The sequence below is a fragment of the Trachemys scripta genome, chromosome 11, assembly GCF_013100865.1.
Source record: "Trachemys scripta elegans isolate TJP31775 chromosome 11, CAS_Tse_1.0, whole genome shotgun sequence".
NCBI classification, from domain to species: Eukaryota; Metazoa; Chordata; order Testudines; family Emydidae; genus Trachemys; species Trachemys scripta.
Window position 1 is genome coordinate 15,666,443 of NC_048308.1, and position 23,014 is coordinate 15,689,456.

General features: G+C 40.5%; 1 protein-coding gene across 3 annotated transcripts in view; it reads right to left on the bottom strand.

Moving 5' to 3' along the window:
* NCKAP5 (NCK associated protein 5) overlaps positions 1 to 20,589 on the bottom strand; it is a 310,769-nt gene extending 290,180 nt beyond the window's left edge. For all 3 annotated transcript variants that reach the window (XR_004647669.1, XR_004647668.1, XM_034785642.1), the window contains exon 1: positions 20,530 to 20,589. Coding sequence is in view for 1 of the 3 variants with exons in the window: in XM_034785642.1 (XP_034641533.1) it covers positions 20,530 to 20,532 (3 nt within the window). In the remaining 2 variants the exon portion in view is untranslated. The remainder of the gene's footprint in view (positions 1 to 20,529) is intronic.
* Between the last annotated feature and the right edge of the window lie 2,425 nt (positions 20,590 to 23,014).

Below are 23,014 nucleotides of genomic sequence, written 5' to 3' on the forward strand. Positions count from 1 at the left end.
ACTTTCTGTATTTAACAAAATCACTTTCTACTTAGTAATTAACTCAGAGTATGTATTAATACCTGGGGGAGCAAACAGCTGTGCATATCTCTCTATCAGTGTTATAGAGGGCAAACAATTTATGAGTTTACTCTGCATAAGCTTTATACAGGGTAAAATGGATTTATTTGGGTTTAGACCCCATTGGGAGTTGGGCATCTGAGTACTAAAGACAAGCACACTTCTGTAAGCTGTTTTCAGGTAAACTTGCAGCTTTGGGGCAAGTTATTCAGACCTTGGGTCTGTGTTGGAGCAGACAGAAGTGTCTGGCTCAGCAAGACAGGGTGCTGAAGTCCTGAGCTGGCAGGGAAAACAGGAATAGAAGTAGTCTTGGTACATTAGGTGGCAGCTCCCAAGGGGGTTTCTGTGATCCAACCCGTCACAAGTGGAACCATTCCCCTGCTTACACTAAAGGCAGGTCACCCAGACATGCCTTAAGTTAGGTTCCACCAGACAGGATATGGGAGACATTTATCTCCCTGGCTGCCTATTGTGTGTCTTACAATGGAAATCTATTTGCACACTGAGTTAAATACTAATGAAGGGATTGCGGGACCTTCAGAAGGAAAATTAACAGGAAGAAGTAAACAAAGTGGGGGTTGAGGAGAGCCTTTTTTAGAGATGAAAAACAAACGACTGGTTTAGTGTATCTAAGGGTGAAGAAAGACACCATGCCTTTCTTCAACTGGGGAGACAAATTGCCAGCAGTCTTGATCTCATGAAAGGAGGGTCACTACAGTCTTAGCTGAACAACACTGTGAGAAGAACTTTGGGGTACTCAGTACCTTATTAGACAAGAGGGCATATTGTGATTTAAGTTTAGGCTCTAGAATGTGTTATGATTTTATTGTATATGTAAGCCTTTATTTCCAATAGTTCTGTTTGCTATCATTTGAATTTCTGCTCTTTGTTAACTAAACATAGATTTATTTATAGAGAAAGCAAGTGTAAGAGCTGGGTGTTAAGCAGAGCTGTGTTCTGAGGTGTACCTGTTCCTTTGGGAACAGAGGATCTGGCAATTCTGTGAGTGTCCCGTAGATAGGGGCTGGACCCCACAGAGCGGTGGGTGATCAGAGCACTCAGGAGTTAGATTGTGCCTATTGCTAGCCTGCATGAGGGCCAGCGAACCCTGCACAGACTGAGGGGGGAGGGCTTGCATTGCCTTTGGCTGGGAGAATCAGGGAGCTGATCCCTGGCAGGCACAGATAAGGCTCCCTCATGCTAAGAGCAGATGGTAGCTTTACAACATTGGGTATCCCCAGGAGTGTCACACTTACAAATGATTAATAAATCAGAACAAATGGTTTCAATTTTTTGATTTACATTTGGATAAGCTAAAACATATCCCCATCTTCTGCTTATTAGCAAACACCGAATACATTTCTTCAGTGACTAGTCGTTACAAACTCTAAGTTTTGCTTGCTTCTACGATGAATAGTAAGGGAGGAGTGTAGAACTTTTATTATTACTGGTTGATATTTTAGTGACATTAGACCGTACATTGCATGGTTTATATTCTTACAAGATGGCATTATTTCAAACCAATTCAAGTAAATTTAAAGGGTTTTCTTGATACAGTTACTATTTCTGTATAAAATAGCATACTAGCTCTCACTAGGCAGTAGCTCAAAATTGCCACCAAGTGGCAGGACAGCGACTTAATTTAGCTGTATTTATACAGCACTGGTATGATTTTAATTGTATCTCTGCAACAAAATAACTGCTGTTCTGAAGCTCCTTTTTCATTATAATTGTACAATTAATCTGTATTTAGAAATTTAGAAGGCTGTTACATATGCAGTACTGTATATACAGTTGGGCTTGTGGTGGCATTTGTTTTAAAAGTGAAAATTATTTTAAATAATTAAAAATAATCTTTCAGGGAAGAGCTAGGCAGTTAACACTGTTGTCTTCCTGTCTCTCTCTGCAACTGTGGTATACAGCCAACACTCAGGTCAGTGGCGGGGGGGTGGGGGGGGAGAATAAGAGGATAGCTCTTACTGCCAAATAGCCATTTAATTATGTGAAACAGGCAACGCAGGTCACATAAAATTGGAGTCACCACTGAAACCACTCGGTCTTCCAAAGACTAATAAACTGGAAGTTATTATGTGGACTTCTTTTACAATCTTTGTTAGAGACACTGCTCTAGACATACTAGTGGTAATATATAATCCACTACAGAAATATAAACCATTTACAGGTAGGCAATATGTAAACAAAACAAAACATCTGAATCCCTGGGTAGCCATCCTCTCATTTTCACTTACTGAACTTTCCAAAATCTGTCTAAATATTGTATTTTCAACACTGAATGGAGAGAAACAAATATATTTGTCAGCCCTTTCTCTTTATGGAAATATTTACTGTTCAGTGTAGCTCAGAGCCAAGTTTTAAGTCTTGAATTGATCTTCAGTTTCTAGCATAATTAATTTTGCATTCTGAGCAGTACATTCTTTCCTTGATGTGTGAACACCATTAGTGGAGGGCGGGGGGAGTTCTTAGTGAACAAGAAAGTCCCATATAGTCAGATCGTGGGATTTTTATCTGAAAACCATAAAGCTTTTCAAAAAACGAATTTGAAAATGTAATTGAGCTTCTAATAGCTTCTACAGACAGTAATTAAAGAAATCTCATTTCCTTAAATTAAACATAATGAAATGTTTTTCAAGTTCAAATAAAAACTTAGGAATGATAATAGGGCAGAGCCAATTTGTATGAAAATCTAGTATTCAAAAATTGTTCAGAATAAGGCTAAATCAATAGCGAAATGAGTAACTGTAATAAGTAATGCGTAAACCCTTTTTCCCTGCACCATGTTAGCTTTTATTTGCTGATGATTACTCTAATCGCTTCACCACACATCGTGATCGGGAGGTGACTTGTTTCACATTAAGACAGCTAAGCAAGCACAACAATTCCTTAAAACTAATCACTTACCCCTTTTCAATTTAAAAAAGTGAGTTTTCATTTAACTAACATAACCTGTTTCAATGGCAGGTTTATGAATTCTGAATTGATGTGCAAAAATCCATTCAGTGTCAAAAAGTTTTTATTTCCCATTTGTCTGATTGTAGAGAATTTACAATGAGAACAAAGGGATTGCAACATACTGGCATTTAATCAACAACTCATGACTCAGTACAGCCCAGCAAATCACTATCTTAAGAGCCAAACTGTGGTGTACCAGCACAGCGCCAATAAGTTGGTGACTAAACCACTCCTTGGGCTGACAAATTTTATTGAGTGACACACACAATTCTTCCACACCTCAAGGAATGTTTTATACCAGATCTGCAACTCAAACACTAAGATTTCCCAAAAGGGATGGTTTGACCAAGATGGAGCATTGATGTGTTTCGTTTACCGCTTGCTGGGTAATAACATAAAAGGACTTCATGTTTCTAGTGTCATCAGCTACATGCCTGGGAGTCCTTCTAGTTTCTGCTAACACTGGAACATTTCTGGTACCGGGCTGATGCCCACAAAAAATGGAATTGTGGCAGACATACTTTTCCCTTCACTGACAGTAATGAAGCAATCCACAAAACTCTGTAACGTCTACTGTATTCCTCTCAGTCTAGACATTTATGCCTGCTCAACACCATAGTTAGCATCCAAGTACAGCAAACCTAACCTCTTGTTCATAGCAAATCTGATGTGGCAAAAGGGTCGGCTGAGGAATTACATGATCTCTGGACTTTTTGAGATAGGTGAACCATTTGGAACATAAGTTGTCTGGAATAATCCACCATGAACAACGATTGAAAAGTAAAAGGACTCTTCTATCCACAAATGTTGCAATACATTCTTTGGCAAGTGAGCCAATGATGGTGGCAAAGGAATGAATCAAATTTAAGATATTTCTTTGCTGATGCCTCCTTTTCTCACTCAATTTTTGAGAGTTTCACTGTGCTGTTCAGGAACACTATTACGTAGCAGCTGCAGCAGCAGAAACTCAGTCTTCCCTTCCGGAGATGGAGAGATCCCAGCCACGTCCGCTACCCCTATTGCTGCACACAGTGCCCCTGAGAAGCCCAGTAAAGCTGGTGTCATTGCTGCTCAGAGCAGTAGATGCCAGCAATTCAAGTGATCTGATTTTTTAGTTTCACTCTGCTTCTGAAGAGGGAAGCAGCGTACAGAACAAAGGGATGATGAGATCCAGGGAGTAATGTAGCCTCACCTGCTCTTTTTCCAGCACCCAATATAGGATGGAGGGCAAGAGGGGTGGGCTCTCCTTGCAAACAGCAATAAAGGCCAGACATGGAGCTAGATATTGTTTGGACACTATCCAAGCATGAGTGGAGGGTTGGCCCTGAAATTCTCTAATTGGTGTATCTTCACAATGAGATCCATGTGATAGGCACAGAAGGATTCAAATTGATTTCACATATCTCACTTCTGCACAGAGAGCCACATAATAGAATTTAGCCCAGGGATGGGCAAACTATAATCCGGCCCTTGAGCTCTCACTGGGGAGCGGGGTCTGGGGCTTACCCTGCTCCGGCGCTCCAGCCGGGGAGCAGGGTCGGGGTCTCTGCTCTGCACACCGCCCCCGCCCAAAGTGCCTCCCCCACAGTTCCCATTGGCCGGGAACTGCAGCCAATGGGAGCTGCAGTGGCAGAGCCTGTGGATGGGGCGGCGCCTGCGGACAGGGCGGAGCACAGCAGAGCTGCCTGGCCGCACCTCCGCGTAGGAGCTGGAGGGGCAGACGTGCTGCTGCTTCCGATAGCTGCTTGAGGTAAGTGCCACCTAGAGCCTGCACCCCTGAGCTACCGCCCACACACACTCCAACCCCCTGCCGCCCTCTGAACCTCTCGGTCCCAGCCTGGAGTACCCTCCTACACCCTAAACCCCTCCTTACCAGCCCCACCCCAGAGCCTGCACCCCCAGCCTCAATTTTGTGAGCATTCATGGCCCACCATACAATTTCTATACCCAGATGTGGCCCTCGGGCCAAAAAGTTTGCCCACCCCTGACTTTGCCCTTAACGGAGCATTAGAGGAATAAATATCTGCTGCAAGTCTGTGTAAGACTTTAGTCAATATAAGAAAAGGAAATAAACATGGTCAAGCGAAGAGTTGCAGTGAAGAGCAAAAGAAAAAACTTTTAAAATGCTAATTTATTTCATGCGCATGATATATTTAGTTTCATTAGATATGCATTTGGCAGCAAATTTTACAGATCACCTGATATCAGGGGAATTCCTGCAAGTAGTGGACCAGATTATTGCTTGTTCCAGGTTATATATAAATAGCTCTTACTTTTCATACTATAGTAAAGCCTCAAGGCCCTCATCAAAACTGAGGCCCCACTGTGTTAGATCTTGCTATACTAGAGTAGCAAGATATTTGCCTGGGAAGGGAGAGCAGTACTCAGTGTGGTTACTCAACTGTTTATATCACCTCAGTTACACAGCATTTACATGCAGTCTTCACTAGTACAATTCTGACCTGAACTTACTATATAATTATCTCAGCCCACAGCTCAGAATGCAAACTGTATCCAACTCTGACTGACAAATATTTTTATTTAAAACGTAATGTATGAGCACTAAACCCAATGGTGTTTACATTCATGCTGCTTGGATAAACTAAACCTGTAAGACTAAGCTCAGAGCGGCCCATCTGGCGTAAAAATGTTATCAGAAGGAAAGACAGGGGGAAAAAGATTCCTCAAGCTGCTGTACAATGATTCAATATCACAGCCAGCATTCTTCTCTCATGCGAGATATATTTTCAAAATGTGAATTTAAGAGGCAGAGGGTTTCCAGAACTTCACAGCATTGTCTTGAGAGTTATTCTCCCAGCACTGAATCATACAATTCAAAAATAAGCGCACTAGCCATGGCAGCACAATTCTGAAGTGTGGAAATTATTTAGATTGATTTTAGGTAGGCTGACTGTCTTCACATTGGTACCTTCCATATACTCGTTACAGCAAAACAATATTTCTTAGTGTGCTTGCAGTACAGGCATGAAATGTGAAGGAAGAAACCACATTTTTTGTAGATATTTAGGGCTTGATTCTGATTTCTGATCCTTTGATGCCTATCACCCCAAAGTGGAATTTCATCTAACTTCTGCAATGGGATAATACCACCTTCCAAAAGGTCCGTTAGGACAGAGATGTCTGTCCAGTGCACCTATTCTCACAAGGCACTAGAAGAAGGAGGATGGTTTGGAAAAAAGAATGGAGTGGGGAAGGGAGGAAGAAGAAAAAACAATTACAAACCGTTCCATAACAGTTGTTCTTCGAGATGTGCTGCTCATGTCCATTCCACATTAGGTGTGCGTGCACCACGTGCACTGTCTCTGGAGATTTTTCCTCAGTGGTATTCATCGGGCTAGCTCTAGCGCACTCAGGTGCCACGTGAGCCTCTCCCAGACATTTCAGACAACTGGAGTGTGGGTCACTCACTGGCTTTAATTTGAAGCCCAGGGACCAGGGCATGCTCAGACCCAAGGGTGAAGGGAGCCCCACTACGCTAAGAGAGGGGGACTGACTAACGATTTACACTACTACTAACTATGACGAATAAAACTAAGCTGAATAGAAAACCACTGAATAATGCCTTGAGCGCCTGTCAAGCGGTAAAAAAGAACTGAGATGGTGGAGGGCGGCAGTACCCCTTATACCAGCGCATAAGCATGCAGCACAAGAGGGTGCTAGAGATGGCCCAATGGACACCACTGAGGGAAAAATCTCTGGCGACTGTGCATACAGCATATTCACACCTAACGTGGAATGGACATGAGTAAGCACTCAAACAAGAAGATACATTTAGCTTGACTGAGCCTCTGGGAGCTATCACAACATGAATAGTAAATACAGTGTAGGCTGCTGGCCTGTCCCCTCCAGCCCAGGAAGGACTACCACTATGCCCAAGTCTTTTTCAGGTCCCTCCCTCAGGCCACCGTTTATTAATTCAAAAACACACCAAATAAGACAAAACAAACCTATTCCCCCGACCAACATAGGCTGAAGAGACCCAGAAGCCTTGGCCTCCCTCCGGGCCAGTCACAGGAGCCAGTTTTCCTTCCACTGTTCCCCCTCCAACTGAGCTTTCCCAGCCCTTTATAGGAATCACCTGATCCCTCTCCCAGCTAGGGCTGATAATCCATTAGGGCTGGCTGGCACCAGGTCCTCTGACCCTTAAAGGGGCAAACCACTCTATTACAGACACCACCTGGAATAAACAGTACACATGAGCCTCCTCAAGGTGCATCATGCAAGACAGTGTATCCCCCTCTAAGTATGCACACAGTATTTTCACCTCATGTTCCCTGACGTATGCTATGAACAAACATGTTCTCCTACCATGATGGCATAAAGTGAATGGTTTTGCCATAATCAGTTGGCATATCTCTTAGATCAAATAACTGTATTTGGGCTGAACCGTTGCAGGGTAAAATGCAAGAGATCTCCAAAAGGAGCACTCCCTTAAAATTGCTTCACTACCTTGTCTCAGCTTATAGGTCATATATAGAACAATACTGCAGGTATGCCTGGCTGCAGGTACAAGATACTTTAGATAAACCAAAATAGTTCCATGTCCTAGACAATCCTATGATTATTTCCTCATTCCATTTGCACTCAGTACAAACACAAGTAACCCTTATATGAGGATTACATAAATGAGGTTGTGGTGGGTACAGATCCTTTATTCTTAGGATCTGTACAGGTGAGACAGGAGCTGGCAAGACATTGTGTGTGGCATGCACACAATGGGAATGACATCAGGAATATTATAAGGATTATAGTTGATTTAATAGGGTGGACCTGTAGAACTTTGCGTCATTCTGACAGGGAGATTGATGAATAGAGATTCTTACAGTAAAAGCAGCATATGTTTGCTGCCCTGATGCCACACAGAAATAAATGTAATGCAATTTTTGGAGTTTTTTCCTTTTAATATAAACACATGCGAATCCTGCCAATAGAGACACTACCAAGCAGATAACTGAGCTATAACGCTATGCAAACATCAAGCGGTTCTGAGGTTATTGTGCCAATCGCAAGAAAAAACCTAGAATGATTAGCAATGTTATAAGAGCCTAAAGGATTTGAGGTAGTCTAATGTCACAGATTTAGCATTTACATTTCTATGCATCATACTCAGCTGATATATCAAACAATAGCTTGTTACCAGCCACCTCTCCACATAGCCTTTTACCAGGTTCTTTATGGTACTGCTCATGAACATGTCAGTTTATTAAATTTTTCCTGTGTTCATTTGTAGAGTCCTTTTATACTTAGAAAAGTAATTGTAAAAAATGGCACCATATTTACTCAACTGCTCTATTTATGGATTCAACACTCCTATATACTTAATTTTGTGAACAAAAAACACACTTTTTTACAGTTTTTTCACTCCTGTGAGCACTGCAGAGCCATCACAGCTATGGACAATGGGGAAATGTGAAAAGATTATTTTCTTGTTGCATCTTCAACAGGATTTTTTAAAAGAGTTCCTATTGCAGAATCTTTACTATTGCTGAAGATGAATGCATCAGAAAGAATAGAGCTTGACTTTCAGATAGCAGGCTGAGTTTGCAGGTCTGGTATGTGGGAGAAAAGAACATCTTTTTATTTGTAATCCGGGCAAATTGGATATGGTAATTAAGAGACAATATAACTGCAGTCACATGATGGCATTTTGCAGAATTACTTTTCAGAACATAATTACATTTGAAGTTCCACCCATACTTTCAGCATTTCTGGGCCAAATTATGTTCTAAGTTATTCTTTTGCTATCTCATTAGCCCACAGTTCTCTACTCCTCCAGGCCCACCTCCTGTTTCCTTGGGAGATGAAATAGCAGCAGGAGTTAAACTAAAAACTTTTTTTCAAACAGTCCCTTTTCTTTGTTGGAGGAGCTGAGCTAGATTCACAATTGTGATAAAATTCCTACACAGATAGGAGACTTCTATCCCTTAGTCCTTGTTTTGCCATTTCCATCTCTATTGATTGCCATATATTATGCATTTTGTTTAATCATATCAAATGACCATTTATTCTGACCCATTACTTAGTCTTACACAAATCTGTAGACATTGACTTGATGCAAAGCAAGATAACTATTTTGACATTTATTTCAGCTTAAGAGTCAGTTAGGTGCATTTTAACCATGCACAAATTTTTAAGTGTGAAATTGCTTTGTACAGTGTCCCAACTGCATCACTTTTCAGAGGTGTTGTCTTACACACCTGCAGCAGGTTTTACAGCTTTGTCAGTTAGAAATGGTACTACAGCTACTTGCTTGAACCGTTTATTACTGTTGCTGCAAAATAAATGAGATCACCACTGAATTACCAATTAACTTTACCTGCCTCATAATTCTTGCATAGTAGTATCTTCAACGTGGATAGCCTAGTGATTAAAAACACAGGAATGGGTTTCAGGAGATCTGGGTTTAATTACTGGCTCTGCCACAGATTTCCTGTATAACCTGGGGTAAGTCACTTCTCTGGGCCTCAGTCCTCCATCCAACAAAGAGTGGAATAATAATACGCCCAATACTGCATCTGTCCTTATTTGGATTGTAAGCTCTCTGGGGCAGAAAATATCTCTTACTGTGTGTCTGTATAGTGGCTAGCATAATGGGGGTTTGAACTCAGTTACTGTAATACATAACAAGAATGAGTTATCAATCAACCCAGATCTCAAGTCTGATATCAAATCCCTATAGTGAGAAGATACCTGAAATATTAAATAGATTTTTCTTAAGACAATAACTTAACAGAAATTTTGTCAAATTCTTCCCTGTATCAATCCTAGCAAAGGCAAGTCATCAGGGAAATATGTGTCAAGGAAGCATTTAGCTCATTTCTTCAAATTTCTTTAAATCTTTGAAAAATCAAGGACCAAAGAGTATGCTCATTTCCAGTTTTCTAATATGTGCACTGGTGCTAAGAAAACTCTGCTTTCTTGCTGTATTGGCCTCTGGACTGCACTTCCTCCCCTATCTCGGGAGACTATGATAGAGTCATGTTTTTTTCTGGAGGCTCACTTTTGCTAATTTTTTTCTGTACCTTTTGAAGAGCCAGACTGCACCCAAATGGTAGGTATTATCCAAAAAAATTGACCTACAGCAAGAGCTTTATTCCCATTCCTACAAATTACTTAATGTGAACACTTCTTTTTCTTGTAATCTAATATATTACATCCAGTACGTGAAAGAAATTAATTTAAAATACCTGCAAGATTCAAGATCTAGTTTTAGTATCAGAGATTCTTCAGCTTTTGAGTTAAGACATGTATTTTTCCCCTCTATGGAATCTCTGGCAGTAAACTGCACATATTTTCCTTTTTGCAGTGGTTTATCATCAACAGCATAAGGCAACCTTACATAACACTACATTTCCGGAGACAATCACACAATCAGGTTCCGCTCTTATTGTGAAGTCAAGAACAAAGTTGCTTAAATGGGAAACTAGGCCAGTCATTGGTCCAGGGCTGAGGTTAATAGGTGCCAAACTTAGAATGCTCCCAAAGGGGGATAACTTCTCTCTTACCTTCAGGAATAGCTTCTAAATAGGTAGGATCACACTGGAATGCTACTCTCAAACTCAGGGTATAAAGAGCTAGTACAAACCTGTTCTTATGAAGGCTATGTATATTGAGTCATATCCACTCTCCAACGCCCAACCTGTAACTGGGCTACAACCATCTAAATTACAGTAGCACCTAATGGACCCAAATGAGATTTATCTCAGTTGTTCTAGGCACTGTATGAAAATCTAGTAAGAGACAGTCCCTGCCCCAGAAAGCTTATAGTCTAAACAGACAAGACATACAAATGGTGGGAGAAAGGGAGTATCATTATCCCCAGTTTACAAAGGGGGCAGCTGAGGCATGAAGATTAAATGACTTGCCAAGATCCCTCAGGAAATCTGTGGCAGAGCTGAAAGTTGAACCCAGAACTCCTGAATGAGGTGTGAACAAGCAACAAACTGGGAAGAAGGGAGTGGGAGGAATCTTGTCCTCAGGCTGCAGACTTTGTTCCCAACCCTGCCAAATGCTCAGCATCCCCATCTCACGTGACAGCATGCAAAGGGACAGTCATGCAGGATGTGTGCTCTCACCGAGTGGTGTTCCTAAGCCCTCTGCGCCCCAAAGGGGTGGTGAGAATATACCCCATTGTGACTTTTTGATAACAAGAGTACTAAAAAAAACACTATTTAAAAAAACATTTTTGGTAGATATCTAACCATGTTAAGACATATACCATTATATTGTACACACAAAGCATTGTTTGTCGCTATGGTTTGGAATGAGGGAGGAAGTCACTGTGGTGGCAGATTACAGCCGGGTAAGGCATTGGGAATTAGATGTATGTATCATGTAAGATGGTACTTTACTTTTTATTAAAGTTCAGAAGAATTACAAAAGCACGGTGCATCACGCCAAGCGATATGGAAATAATACAATTCAAACATCAGAGAGACATTCCCACAGTCTAGACATAGTCAATCTCATTCCACAGGGCACACCAGAATGCCTCTGTCTCAATTCCAGACTTGGAAACTATGTGACGAAATCTTCATTGTAACATATTCAGTGGAATACCAAAGGGTGCATTATCACAATTACTGGAGAGGCCAAGATTTAATGGGCCATGGAGCATGAACTACCCTCTCACAGTATAGAGAGCTCAGAGCTGAGCCCTGGACAGGCCAGTGTGATAAAGCTTTTATTTCCACTGTTTGTGCTTCACTTGTTCTTGGGTAAACACAGACTTTCAGTTAATCTGGCACCTTTCAACAGTGCTTCATTCATTTAAAGATATAGATTTGCATTTGTACATTTAATTGAACCAACAAGGCATGCCAATGCCAAGACTAAATAACCTTCTTGCTCTAACCTTTGTTCTTCCACACCCCACTCCCTCTGTACTGTTCAATATCTTCTCTTTTTGCGTCACATTTATAAGACTAAAGGTTACCTCTTAGGTTTGCAAAGCGCATATTAAATAAATAGTCAGAAAAACAAGTTCAGTTCATCTTTAGCTGACAGGCATGGAAAGATCTTGTTCCCTATCCTGGAGCAAATCCTGCTCACCTAACTTGACTTCAATGGGACCTATTGCTTGAGTTAGTAGAGTGGGATTTATCCCATTGTCCCCTCCTATGTGTTGTTCATGCGTTACATGATGAATCAGTAACCAATTCAACTCACTATGAAGTGGTACTGATAAGAAACCACAAACTATGACAAGTGTTAGTACATATATTATGGTGATAATCAAAAGGTCTTGCATTCACTGAGATAGAAGGCTACCAGGACATTAAGGGCCAGATCTTCAGCTGATGTAAATCAGGGTATCTTCACAGATTTATAGAGCTTTAACTCACCAGAGCTACGCAGACTTACACCAGCGTCTATTTAGCTCGAAGGGTGTGTGAAGGCTAAAAACCAAGAAATTAACAGTACCCGTAAAAAGGTTTGTTTTAAAATAAATAAAATGAATGAACCCTTCGCTAAAAATATAAATTTAACTGATTTTCTGTGTTCTCAGCGTTAAAACGGTGAACACATTATTTTGAATAAAGCATTGCTTCTGTATTAATATAAATGCCACAGAAATATTCTGGCAATTAATCAAGAGAACAAACTGGTTAATTTATCATACTAAAAGTATAAGAATCTTCCTAGAAGATCTAAAAAAAAAAATTTATTCCAAATATGCCATAGCAATTTCACTATTTATCAGTAGATTTCTCTTTATATTTTGCATCAAATTCAAATTGTTATGCAACTTATACTTTTTTTTTTAAAGAATTTAAAGAAATCTTCTGATTAATCAAGTTCCATTAGGTTTCAGAGTAGCAGCCGTGTTAGTCTGTATCCGCAAGTTCCATTAGCAGCACAATAACCTGGTATTCTATCAAAACATGCTTATACATTTACTTATTCCTTTGATTTCAAAATAGTGGCTATTTTCAGGTCATCCTTTGTAAAAATATTAACCCAATAATGCTGAAGTGCCCATTGCCAATCCATCCCGTTGCCTGAGGGTGCTCAGGATTGCAGAGCTTAACCTTTAAAATATTAAAGTGGCCACAGTTCACTGTTATTAGTGTGTATTAGCAAGTGAGGTATTGCCTAGAGCAGCATACATCTGTTCCTAGCCATAAAATGGGATTTGCTGCATGCTAAAGGCAACTTCTACTCGGATATTAAACATACCCAATGGATAGTGTGAGACTTCCTGCACTTTTGCTGCACTGCCTGGATTGGCTCCTGCATGGGTTATCTAATGTGTAAATGCCAGTTTCCACCCAAGGGCAATTTACTTTACACACTGTACTTTTACAAATTGACTGTTTTCCATTCAGGCCTTATACAACATGACCTTTTATACCAAAGCTTGTTTTTCCTTTTTCAGTACTATATTTTGAATAATCCTATTGCCTACCACCTCTGTTTCCCTAACCAAGACTGAAAATGAGGATAGTGTATTATGCTTTACAATTGTGAATGCTGAAAACAGATCTTTAAATATTGGGGTTTTGATCTACTAACAATACAAGACCAAATCTAAGTCCCATTGAAATCAAATGGGACTAGGATTTGTCTCACGGTGTTTTGAACTACAATGTCACCAATACTCCACCTTGAATATGCTGAAGAAGGTTTGTAGTTTAACTGAGCTTTGGTTATGGATGTTATTTTAAATGAATATAGCTCCCTCTTCTGGTTGAAAGCCAGAATCAGTAACTGTAGGAACTGAAAAAAACAACAGGGATATTTTCCTTCCCGTATGTGCTCACATAATTCCTATTACACTTAAAACAATAATAGAATGAAAGTAAATTAATTTATAATCAGCATGTTCCTCACTTTCTTATAGAAAAATTTTATGAGTAAACCAAATTCTGAAATTAATTAACTAGGAAAAACTAAAATTGGCTTTGAAGAGCAGAAGAACTCAGAGACTACACAATTATCAAGCATCCAATAGGTTAGTGTCAGGAAAACTCAGTAACTGTGAATATTTTATTTTATGTTGTTGCTGTTGTTAAATGAGCGCTGAAATGCCAGAAACATTCTGTTTTTAAATTATGAAGAATATTCTTCTTAAGAAACTACCAGTAAAAACAAACTGTCTGTACATCTGTATATTTGGAGCAAATAAAAAGGAACATATTTAACATGAAGAATTAAGGGGCCAAATCCTTATCTCAGTAAACATATTTGAAACCCCATGAACGAGTATAAGGTTGCAAAGTTGTAAATAAGGACATTTGGCCCACTGAAGGATGGAATTTAATGAGGTCCAGGTGCATTGGGGGGGAGGGATAGCTCAGTGGTTTGAGCATTGGCCTGCTAAACCCAGGGTTGTGAGTTCAATCCTTGAGGGGGCCATTTAGGGAACTGGGGTAAAAATCTGTCTGGGGATTGGCCCTGCTTTGAGCAGGGGGTTGGACTAGATGACCTCCTGAGGTCCCTTCCAACCTTGATATTCTATGATTCTATGATTAAGCTAAACTTCTAAAGAAATTGGTCAGTCATTATCAGTGATAATAACTATCATTAAAGTCACTGAGTTTCTACATGCATGAGGACTATGTGATGTAGCTCTAATGAGGAGGTAGGAAGTAGTGTAAATAGACTATCTAACAAAGAAAAAAGCAAGATGGATGGATGAGCAGGCTTCATCTTGTTTTTAGGGTGTTTAATGTTCAAAGGGATGCATTTAAATATGCAGCTATTCCATGACAACATACAACATGCTGAAACCTGAAAGAATGTAATATTTAAACAAAAAGTGAATATAACTCAATTTCAAGTCAGGGAACTTCAACGGAAATAGTGAGTCTGCCTCATTATGTGCTACTTTTTAATTAAAGCACAGATAGCTGAGTTACTGGATGCAAGGACATAAATGTTGCAATTGCAAAAAGATAATTTAGCCTCTTTTAGCTCATATTTTAACACTTCATTTACTGCTAAACAACATCTATTTTTGAATGACCTCAATGCTTCTGCATCAACAGACTTTCCAGTGGCTCAAGGCTATTGCACAGATTTATCACTTCTTTGATAGAAAAGTGTTTCCAAGCTGCAGGCAGCACATTATGCTGCCATGTGTAAGACCCAAGTTCAAGAGCAAACCCAGGACTCCCACTCCTTGGTAGGGACCAGGCACATTGCAGATGTCACATGCTGGCTATCTGGAAATGCTGACCACGCAGGTTTTAGAAGCATTACCTGCTAGTTGATTAATGGAGCAGCATTAATATCAGCCTTGGTGAAGGCTACATATTCAGTTCCCTAGCTGGAGACAGAGTGCCAGAACAGTGATAACAGCTGGAGAGAGGTACAGGCAGCCAGGAGAGGAAGGAGAAGGAGTAAAAACAGGAGCCTCCATAATGATGGAGTCAGTTTAGTCCACACTGGAATGTCTTGGAGCGATAAGTCTCTCTCTATAGATAGGGAGTAAGAAATGCTGAATTTTAAAAAATATTTACAAGGGACCTTTTCTGGAATTTACTTTAATTTCCAGTTTTATTCCCTGCTACTGTTACTAGTCCTGAATGAACCTAAAGTATACAGCATTATCTGTTTTGTTTTGAATTTTCAAATGAACACCGAGTTTGAACACAGATCTGAGCGAGGGGGGACGCAACCAACCACACCCTCTCCCTGAAATTTGAGGAAGTTCAAACCATGGAAACATAACCGCTCTCTGTACTTCAGCACTTCTGCCTCCAGATGGAACAGTTTAGTTCAGAGTCACATGAAGATGACAAAGATTTCACAAAAAGAGTTAGTCAAACTTTTTCAAACCTGAATAAATAAATAAAAGATTTGGTTTGAGTTTTAGGTAAAGATCCAGTTTGTTTCATATTTTATCCTTGTTCTCTCATCCATGACTCTTGTGTATACACAAAGAACTAATGCAAGGAAGTTGTAACAAGAATGACAAAATACAAATCAGTTTATGATAACAATCGAATTGTTTTCTGGTAGTTCACCCTTCCCCCTTTTTTTAAACTTACAGTGTCTACTAGTTTATGCTAAAAATTCATTGTAAAGCAATAATAGCGTGGATCACTTAAAAACTCATTAATATAACTTGTTTTCCCATTATTAGCACCATCTGAGCCTGTTGAAAGTCTTAACCAGGGCTTTAATTTCTCCACAGAGGGCTTTAAATTAATTAGTGGTTTACATGCTAACAAAGAATCTGATACATTCATAAATCAATCTAATGCAGGAGGATTACAGAAGGGTGGAAACCTATTCAGTGGGGACCTTATATTCAGTTAATATGGTGTGTTTCTAACAAAAGGGTGCAGGTGTGAAATAGATGGATACAAGGAAGAAGCCATGATAATCACTTTGCATTACTTAAATCCACAGCAGGAAACATGGTAAATCAGAGCCTAAGGCCCACCCTAAGTGAGACCCATGTAGACATAAAAGACAATATCGTACCACTTTAACTTTCATAAATTGATTGAGTACTAGGATTTATTCTGTGTGGGTTACTGGTCAATGAACTAAAGAAAAGTTGGTTAGAATTATAGTACTTAGATGCAGGAAACTAATAAAAATGACTAGTAAACAAATATATTATAGTGCACATATATACAAACAGACACAAAAGCGTTTGAAGTTTTACTTGTCTTTGAATATGAACGTGAGTCAGACTGTGGTGCATTTTGTATAGTTTTAGTACACTCTAGGTTTTCAATTCCAAAACAACTGTTTTACAATTAGAACATTGCTGCAGTGACACACAGCTGAGAAGGCATTTTCATTGCAAGTTCCTGATTCAGGCACTCAATGTTCAAGAAATTTAGTCTTGTGCTGAACCCGAAGAGATGTTTTCTTATTTTTGGTGTTTGATAAAAGTTTGGTAAAATATTATTTGGTTATTTTTAAGTTACATGAGTCCGAGGAAACAACTTCTTTGATTATTTCAGATGTTTCCATATACTTCTGTGTTCTGGAATAAACTTTTACTTGGATTATTTTTAAAGCTCCTAAATTTGAAAATAAAAATTCTGCCATCACAGATATTTACACATTTCTCATTGGCTTCAATGAGAGATGCACATATTTGAGGGTATAATGTAGCTTTTAGTCTTTTGTGAAGGAAAATGCCTTTGACATCTTAATTTTTTTTTTAACTCAAGACTTTAAATGTGCATGGTTAAGAATTATGTAGTAGGGGCAGTAAATGAAGCCTGGAGATCTAGTCATGGTTTCAGTTTCTAGATAAATTTTTAGGGCCTTTTCTAGAGGATCTCTGGACATTCGGACAACTTTCCAGAGCTCTGCCTGGAATTCTCTGCGCTGTGCTGACTGACTGTTTGTTTCAACTCTCTTGCTCCCCATCCCTTAGTCTTTTCACCTTAGCTTCACACAACACCTTCCCCACTTCTTCCTTGCCCAGTCCTCCTCGCTCCCTTCCCTTCCTTTTAGTTTATCCCCTCTTACGTAACCCCACCCACCTCAAACAAACGAACATATGGAATTAATGTTTGCTACCATCAAGTAGTTCACTCTACTTCTGTGTTCCACCCTTTCCCCTACCCTAACCTGCGTCTGTCTTGTCTGTTTAGATTGTAGGCTCTTCTAGGCTGGGACCATCCACTATACTGTTTGTACAGTGCTTAGCACAATGGGGCCTCCTTTCTTGGTTGTCCCTGAGGCATTATTGTAATAAACATAATTAATAATAAAGTCTCTGTGCAATTTGACAGTTCTACAAATCAAAAATTATTTGTGAAGATGGTCCAGTAAAAAAACTGTGAACAATAAATACATCTAAGCAAATCAAACTCTTCACAGATAAGTTTAGCCTATTTTTCCATTTCATACATATCAAATAATGTATTCTCTACATTCACTGAACTCTAGTTGTGACACACCAGTTTTTATAAAATTCTTGTGTAAAAATGTATTTATTATATCAGTAAAATGTATTTTTTGGAAGAAACGATTTATCTTGAAGGGAAAAAAAAAAATCTTCGTTTTAATCCTTTCACCTCAGCATTTCCTGGTATATCTACTGCCAGGAATAAATTGAACACTGAGATAGTGTAACTCTGGGAGCCAAGGACTTACAAAAATGCATTTCCTATGTGAGTCTGATAGCTTGGTATCATATATTGTTTCCTCCTGATCTCTTCTCTCGCAAAAAGATGGGATACCTCACCATGAGTGGCACTCAACAGTCTCTCCTCGTAAAGATGCATTTCATTATTGCTTACCACATGTGTTATTTATACAGATGTGTATAACTCATATTTAGAGCAAAGATATCACAGCTTAAATAGGATCTAAAACACATGCTTAATGTTTACTTTTAATTATTGCTCTTTCTGAATAATCCCCACTGCAGCGATTCCTGTAATGGTGGGTGGACGAGATAGTGCAACAGGTCTTTCCTGTCTATAATTCCTTGGGCTGTACATAGGAGACAACAGCTGGTCATAAGTTATGGCTGAAATTAACTAGCATCCCCCTGTGTAGGGAAGCAAATCCAAATAGCGTAGATTTTTCTACCTGGCGTATGATAAGCATGCTCTGGAATCACATGTACTCAAAAAGTATGCATGTCTAGAAGGTTAATATTACTTATTTAAAGAGCCTAGAATTATCCCACAAGAAGTACTTCACATTTAAGATACTGCATTAGTTCTATGCCTACAAGGAAAACTAGTTTATAAAATCAAAGGAAACATTTCAATCAAGTTAACAGCACTTTGTACTTATGTAAAATTATTTATACTGAAAACTAATACACAGTGGCAAACCTGAGGCCTGATCTTTGCCATCTTTTATGAGGCAAAACTCTCTCTGAAGTCAGTGGGAGTTTTGTCTGAGTTACAGACTCCTAGATTATGATTTAACACTGGAAAGTATTTGGTTTCCTCAGCTTGTATATGAGCTCTGCTCCAATACATACAGTAGAGTCATAATTTATAAGGCCAGAAGGGACCATTGTGACCATCTAGTCTGACTGTCTGCATAACACAGGACACTGGAATTCCATGAATTAATTCCTGTTGGGATATTTTTTTCTAAACGATATGCTCTAACCCAATCTTGATCTACGAATTGCCAGTGATGTAGAATCCACCATAACAATTTGGTAAGTTTTTTTTTTCAATGGTTAATTGCAGTGTCAGTTACACTATTAAAAATTTGCTCCTTGTTTCCAGTTAGAATTTGTCTAGCTTCAGCTTCCATTAAAACCATAGCTTCAGAATCAAACTCATCTTTATCTGCATGCTGCCAATTATGCCTTCCAAATCTCTCTCATTTTATTATACCGCTCATTAAATGTGGCTTAGATAGATAGATATAGATATTTAAAAGGGAACTGTTGAAATGTTAAGGTTTTCAAGACTTTGCATCACAGGACTAATGAAGTTTTTACATGCCCACATGCACTCCTCATATGGGTCTCTATTTCAGACTCTCTCCACTTAGTTTAACAAACTATGGGCCAATTTCTGTCTTCAGATCCAACTAAATGACTCCATTTTAGTCAATGGCAGCCTCATGCACATGTCCAAGGGAAATGGGTTTTGTTTTAGGAATCCTGAACATGTCTGCTTTATCCCGTGGGTCCCTCAGACTTTTCAGGTGAAGACAGGGATAAATAGAATCCTTCTCAGATAGGAAAGGTTCTGTGGATTTCAAATAAATTAGGCAGTGTCAATAAATGGTTGGGGCAAAATTGATGTTGTTTTAGTATGATAACGTAACGCCAACAGACTCTGGTTGTCGGGAAGTGGGATTGAACCTGGGACCTCTGGAACTTAGTGCATGAGCCTCTACCACATGAGCTAAAAGCCATATGGTTCTTTGTCAAGGCTGTAGAGCAGACTCGTTAATCTCCCTCGCTCTCTAAGTGGTCTCAGTGCCACTAGATGGGACAGAGCACCACACCCAGGAGGTGTATGGGTTACAATAAGGCATGCTATCAATTGACGTTATAGTTAACTAAAACCAGCCATGCCCGTTTTTAACTCACAATCTTCATCCCACAAGCTTGATACATGGAAAACAGACAACCAATGAAAAGCAAAAAATAAATTAAAAGCTTAAAATTTATAAAGTTATCAAACTGGTCTTTTCTTTCTTTAATCTTCCTTACTTTAATTTTTCCATTTTTCACAGCTTGGGAGGGGCAACTGATGACTAAACAAACCTAATCTCTCAATCTGATATTGCCTATTTAGGTTCACGGTGATGCTTGCCTAAGTCTCAGTGTGAATTTCCAGCAGAGCCCATCACCAGGGCAAAGGAGACTATTTCTCAGCCTAATATAAGTATTTCCAAGGCAAGGGTGTTTCTGGAATAGCTTTGATTTTTTTCCAAAATCATCACTGGCAAAAACATCATTAAGCCTAATGCAAGACTAATATTTCAGTGGCCACCCTCAGGAAGGTGAAATGTGTCTGAGGCCTGAATAGAAAGGGAACAACTGGAATTGCAAAACAGATATTAGCCAACACTTACCATTGTCCCTTCACTCTTACTTCGCGCAACTTCCCGCTGCAGCTGAGCCACAGACAACTTCTCCCTATGGAAAGAGAAGCACATGAAAAGCAGATCATTTTTCACTAGTTGGGAGAATGCTCTGCTCGCATGTCACTGCAGCATTCTTCGACATTGCCGTGGTAACCGTCTTGGCAGAGCTCTCTCTCTGCCATATTTCCTAAAAATGTTTAAAGGCATTGAGCTTTATTGTTGCGTTTCATGACAGCCTGACACCATGTCAGTGAATCAAATCAACCTATGCATCAATTGTCCCATTGAAACAAGTAGCAATGTAGCCAATGATTTTGGCTTTATGGGAAAACTTCACCTAAATTACATTGTTCATCATTTTTCTGTAACCTTGCACATCAACTTTATTCCACTCTATGGCAGCTCTGGTTAGAAATATTTAAAAACATATTTGTTACTATATTTTTACTTTATTAATAAACTAACAACAGAAGAAGCCAAGAACTCATTACCTACCCTATTCATAAACACATTCTGTAGCATTTTGTAGTTCAGTATTACTTACAATTTTAGACCCCAATCCTGAAACCCTTAGTGATATGAAATCCTCATTCAGATCCTTAGTTTGACTTCATGTAAGCCTATTTGTTTTATTAAGGGGGGGGCTGTATAAATCAAGCTCTTATTGTGTACAGTAAACAACAGAGAATTTCTCTCAGAGTTATACGCAAGGAATAAAATATATGGTTTTAGTGGATTTGAAGAGAAATTGGGGAGCAGATTGTTAGTTGGTGTACTCTGGTGTAGTGCCACTGACTTCAATTGGAGCAATGCCAGTTTACACCATCTGAGGATGTTGTCCTAAAAGATCCTGGAGTGGAGAGACATAGTATACAGGACGTACAGAAGAGAAGGCTCTTAACTCCAATAGTGTAAAGGGAAACAAAAGACACCAGTGCTAGTTAAGTAGAGTGAGCAGGGAGAGGAATAAAGAGACAGGAAATAACCTTTTTAAATTGTTTTAAGAAAGGCAAGATGGGCATTTTTCAATTCGGTCCATTATTGGGGAATATTAGTGATGCAACCACATTAAAACAAAAAAATGTGTAGAGAGAACACACTATTCTTATAGCCACTCTGAGGGTGAGGATAGTAAAACTTTGGGAGAGGGGAAGAATATGACCCCCTTGCACCTAATGCTTAAACCTATGAGGAACAGAATTTCAAGAAGCCTAGATTGTCATACAAAATTCCATGCAAATGGTGCATTATAATTCTTTGGTGAGTGAACAATAACACACATCATACACCCCATAACAACACTCTCACTTAGAGAGTTCTATTCACTTCATTAATTCACTTCCATTCAGCAAACACGATCTAGATCAGGGGTCTCAAACACGAGGGCCGCATGCGGCCCGTGGGGTTCTTTTGTGCGGCCCGCCAAGCTCCTCACGCCCCCCCTCCCCACCTGCCCCGTACCGCCACGAGCCCCGCACCGCTCCCTGAAGCGGCTGAACTACTGTATGTCCCTGCAGCCCCGGGCAGGGGGGTGGGAGGCGAGTAGAGGGCTCTGTGCTCTTGCAGCTCCCATTGGCTGGGAACCGCGGCCAATGGGAGCTTTGGGGGAGGTACCTGGAGGAGCAGCAAGAGCAGCACCTGGTGCCATTCTCTCCCCCCCCCCCCGGGGACTCCGGCTGCTTCCTGCAGCGGAGCAGAGCAGAGCGGAGTGGGGACAGGAACAGGGCAGGCAAGCAGGGAGCCTGCCCTGGCTGCGGTGCGCGGCACTGCCACTCTGGATCCACTCTAGGTACGTAGCACCGGGCCGGAGCCCGTACCCTGCACTCCTTCTGCACCCCAACCACCTGCCCAGAGCCCCCTGCCACACCCTGCACCCCTCACTCCTCCTGTGCCCCAACCCCCTGCCTGGAGCCCCTTGCCACACACTGCACCCCAACCCCCTGCTGCACCCCTCACCCCTCCCGCACCCCAACTCTCTGCCTTGAGCCCCCGCCGCACCTTGCACACCTCCTGCACCTCAACTCCCTGACCTGAGCCCCCCCACACCGCACACCTCTCCTGCCTCCCCTGGAGGCAGGGAGGGGGCAGAGTTGGAGTGAGGACTTCAGGGAAGGGGCTGAAATGGGGGCAGGGGTGGGGCCTCATGGAAGGGGTGGAGTGGGGGCGGGGCCAGGGGCAGCAAGTGGGGGGTGTCAGTGATGCAGCCCTCGGGCCAATGCACTAGTCCTCATGCGGCCCTCGAGGTCATCTGAGTTTGAGACCCCTGATCTAGACCTAAAAATACATACAGTGGTAATCCTGAGGAGGGAGTAGTAGTTAATGTAATTCCCTGACCACTGTTTCAGTTCACACTTCAGTCCAAGAACTTTATCTTCAATTAAATAAATGGCACGGACAATAGACACCCCATCCCCATATTAATTCCAAAGCAGATATCACCTGTCCCCCTTTCTTGATCTGCTTACAATACATG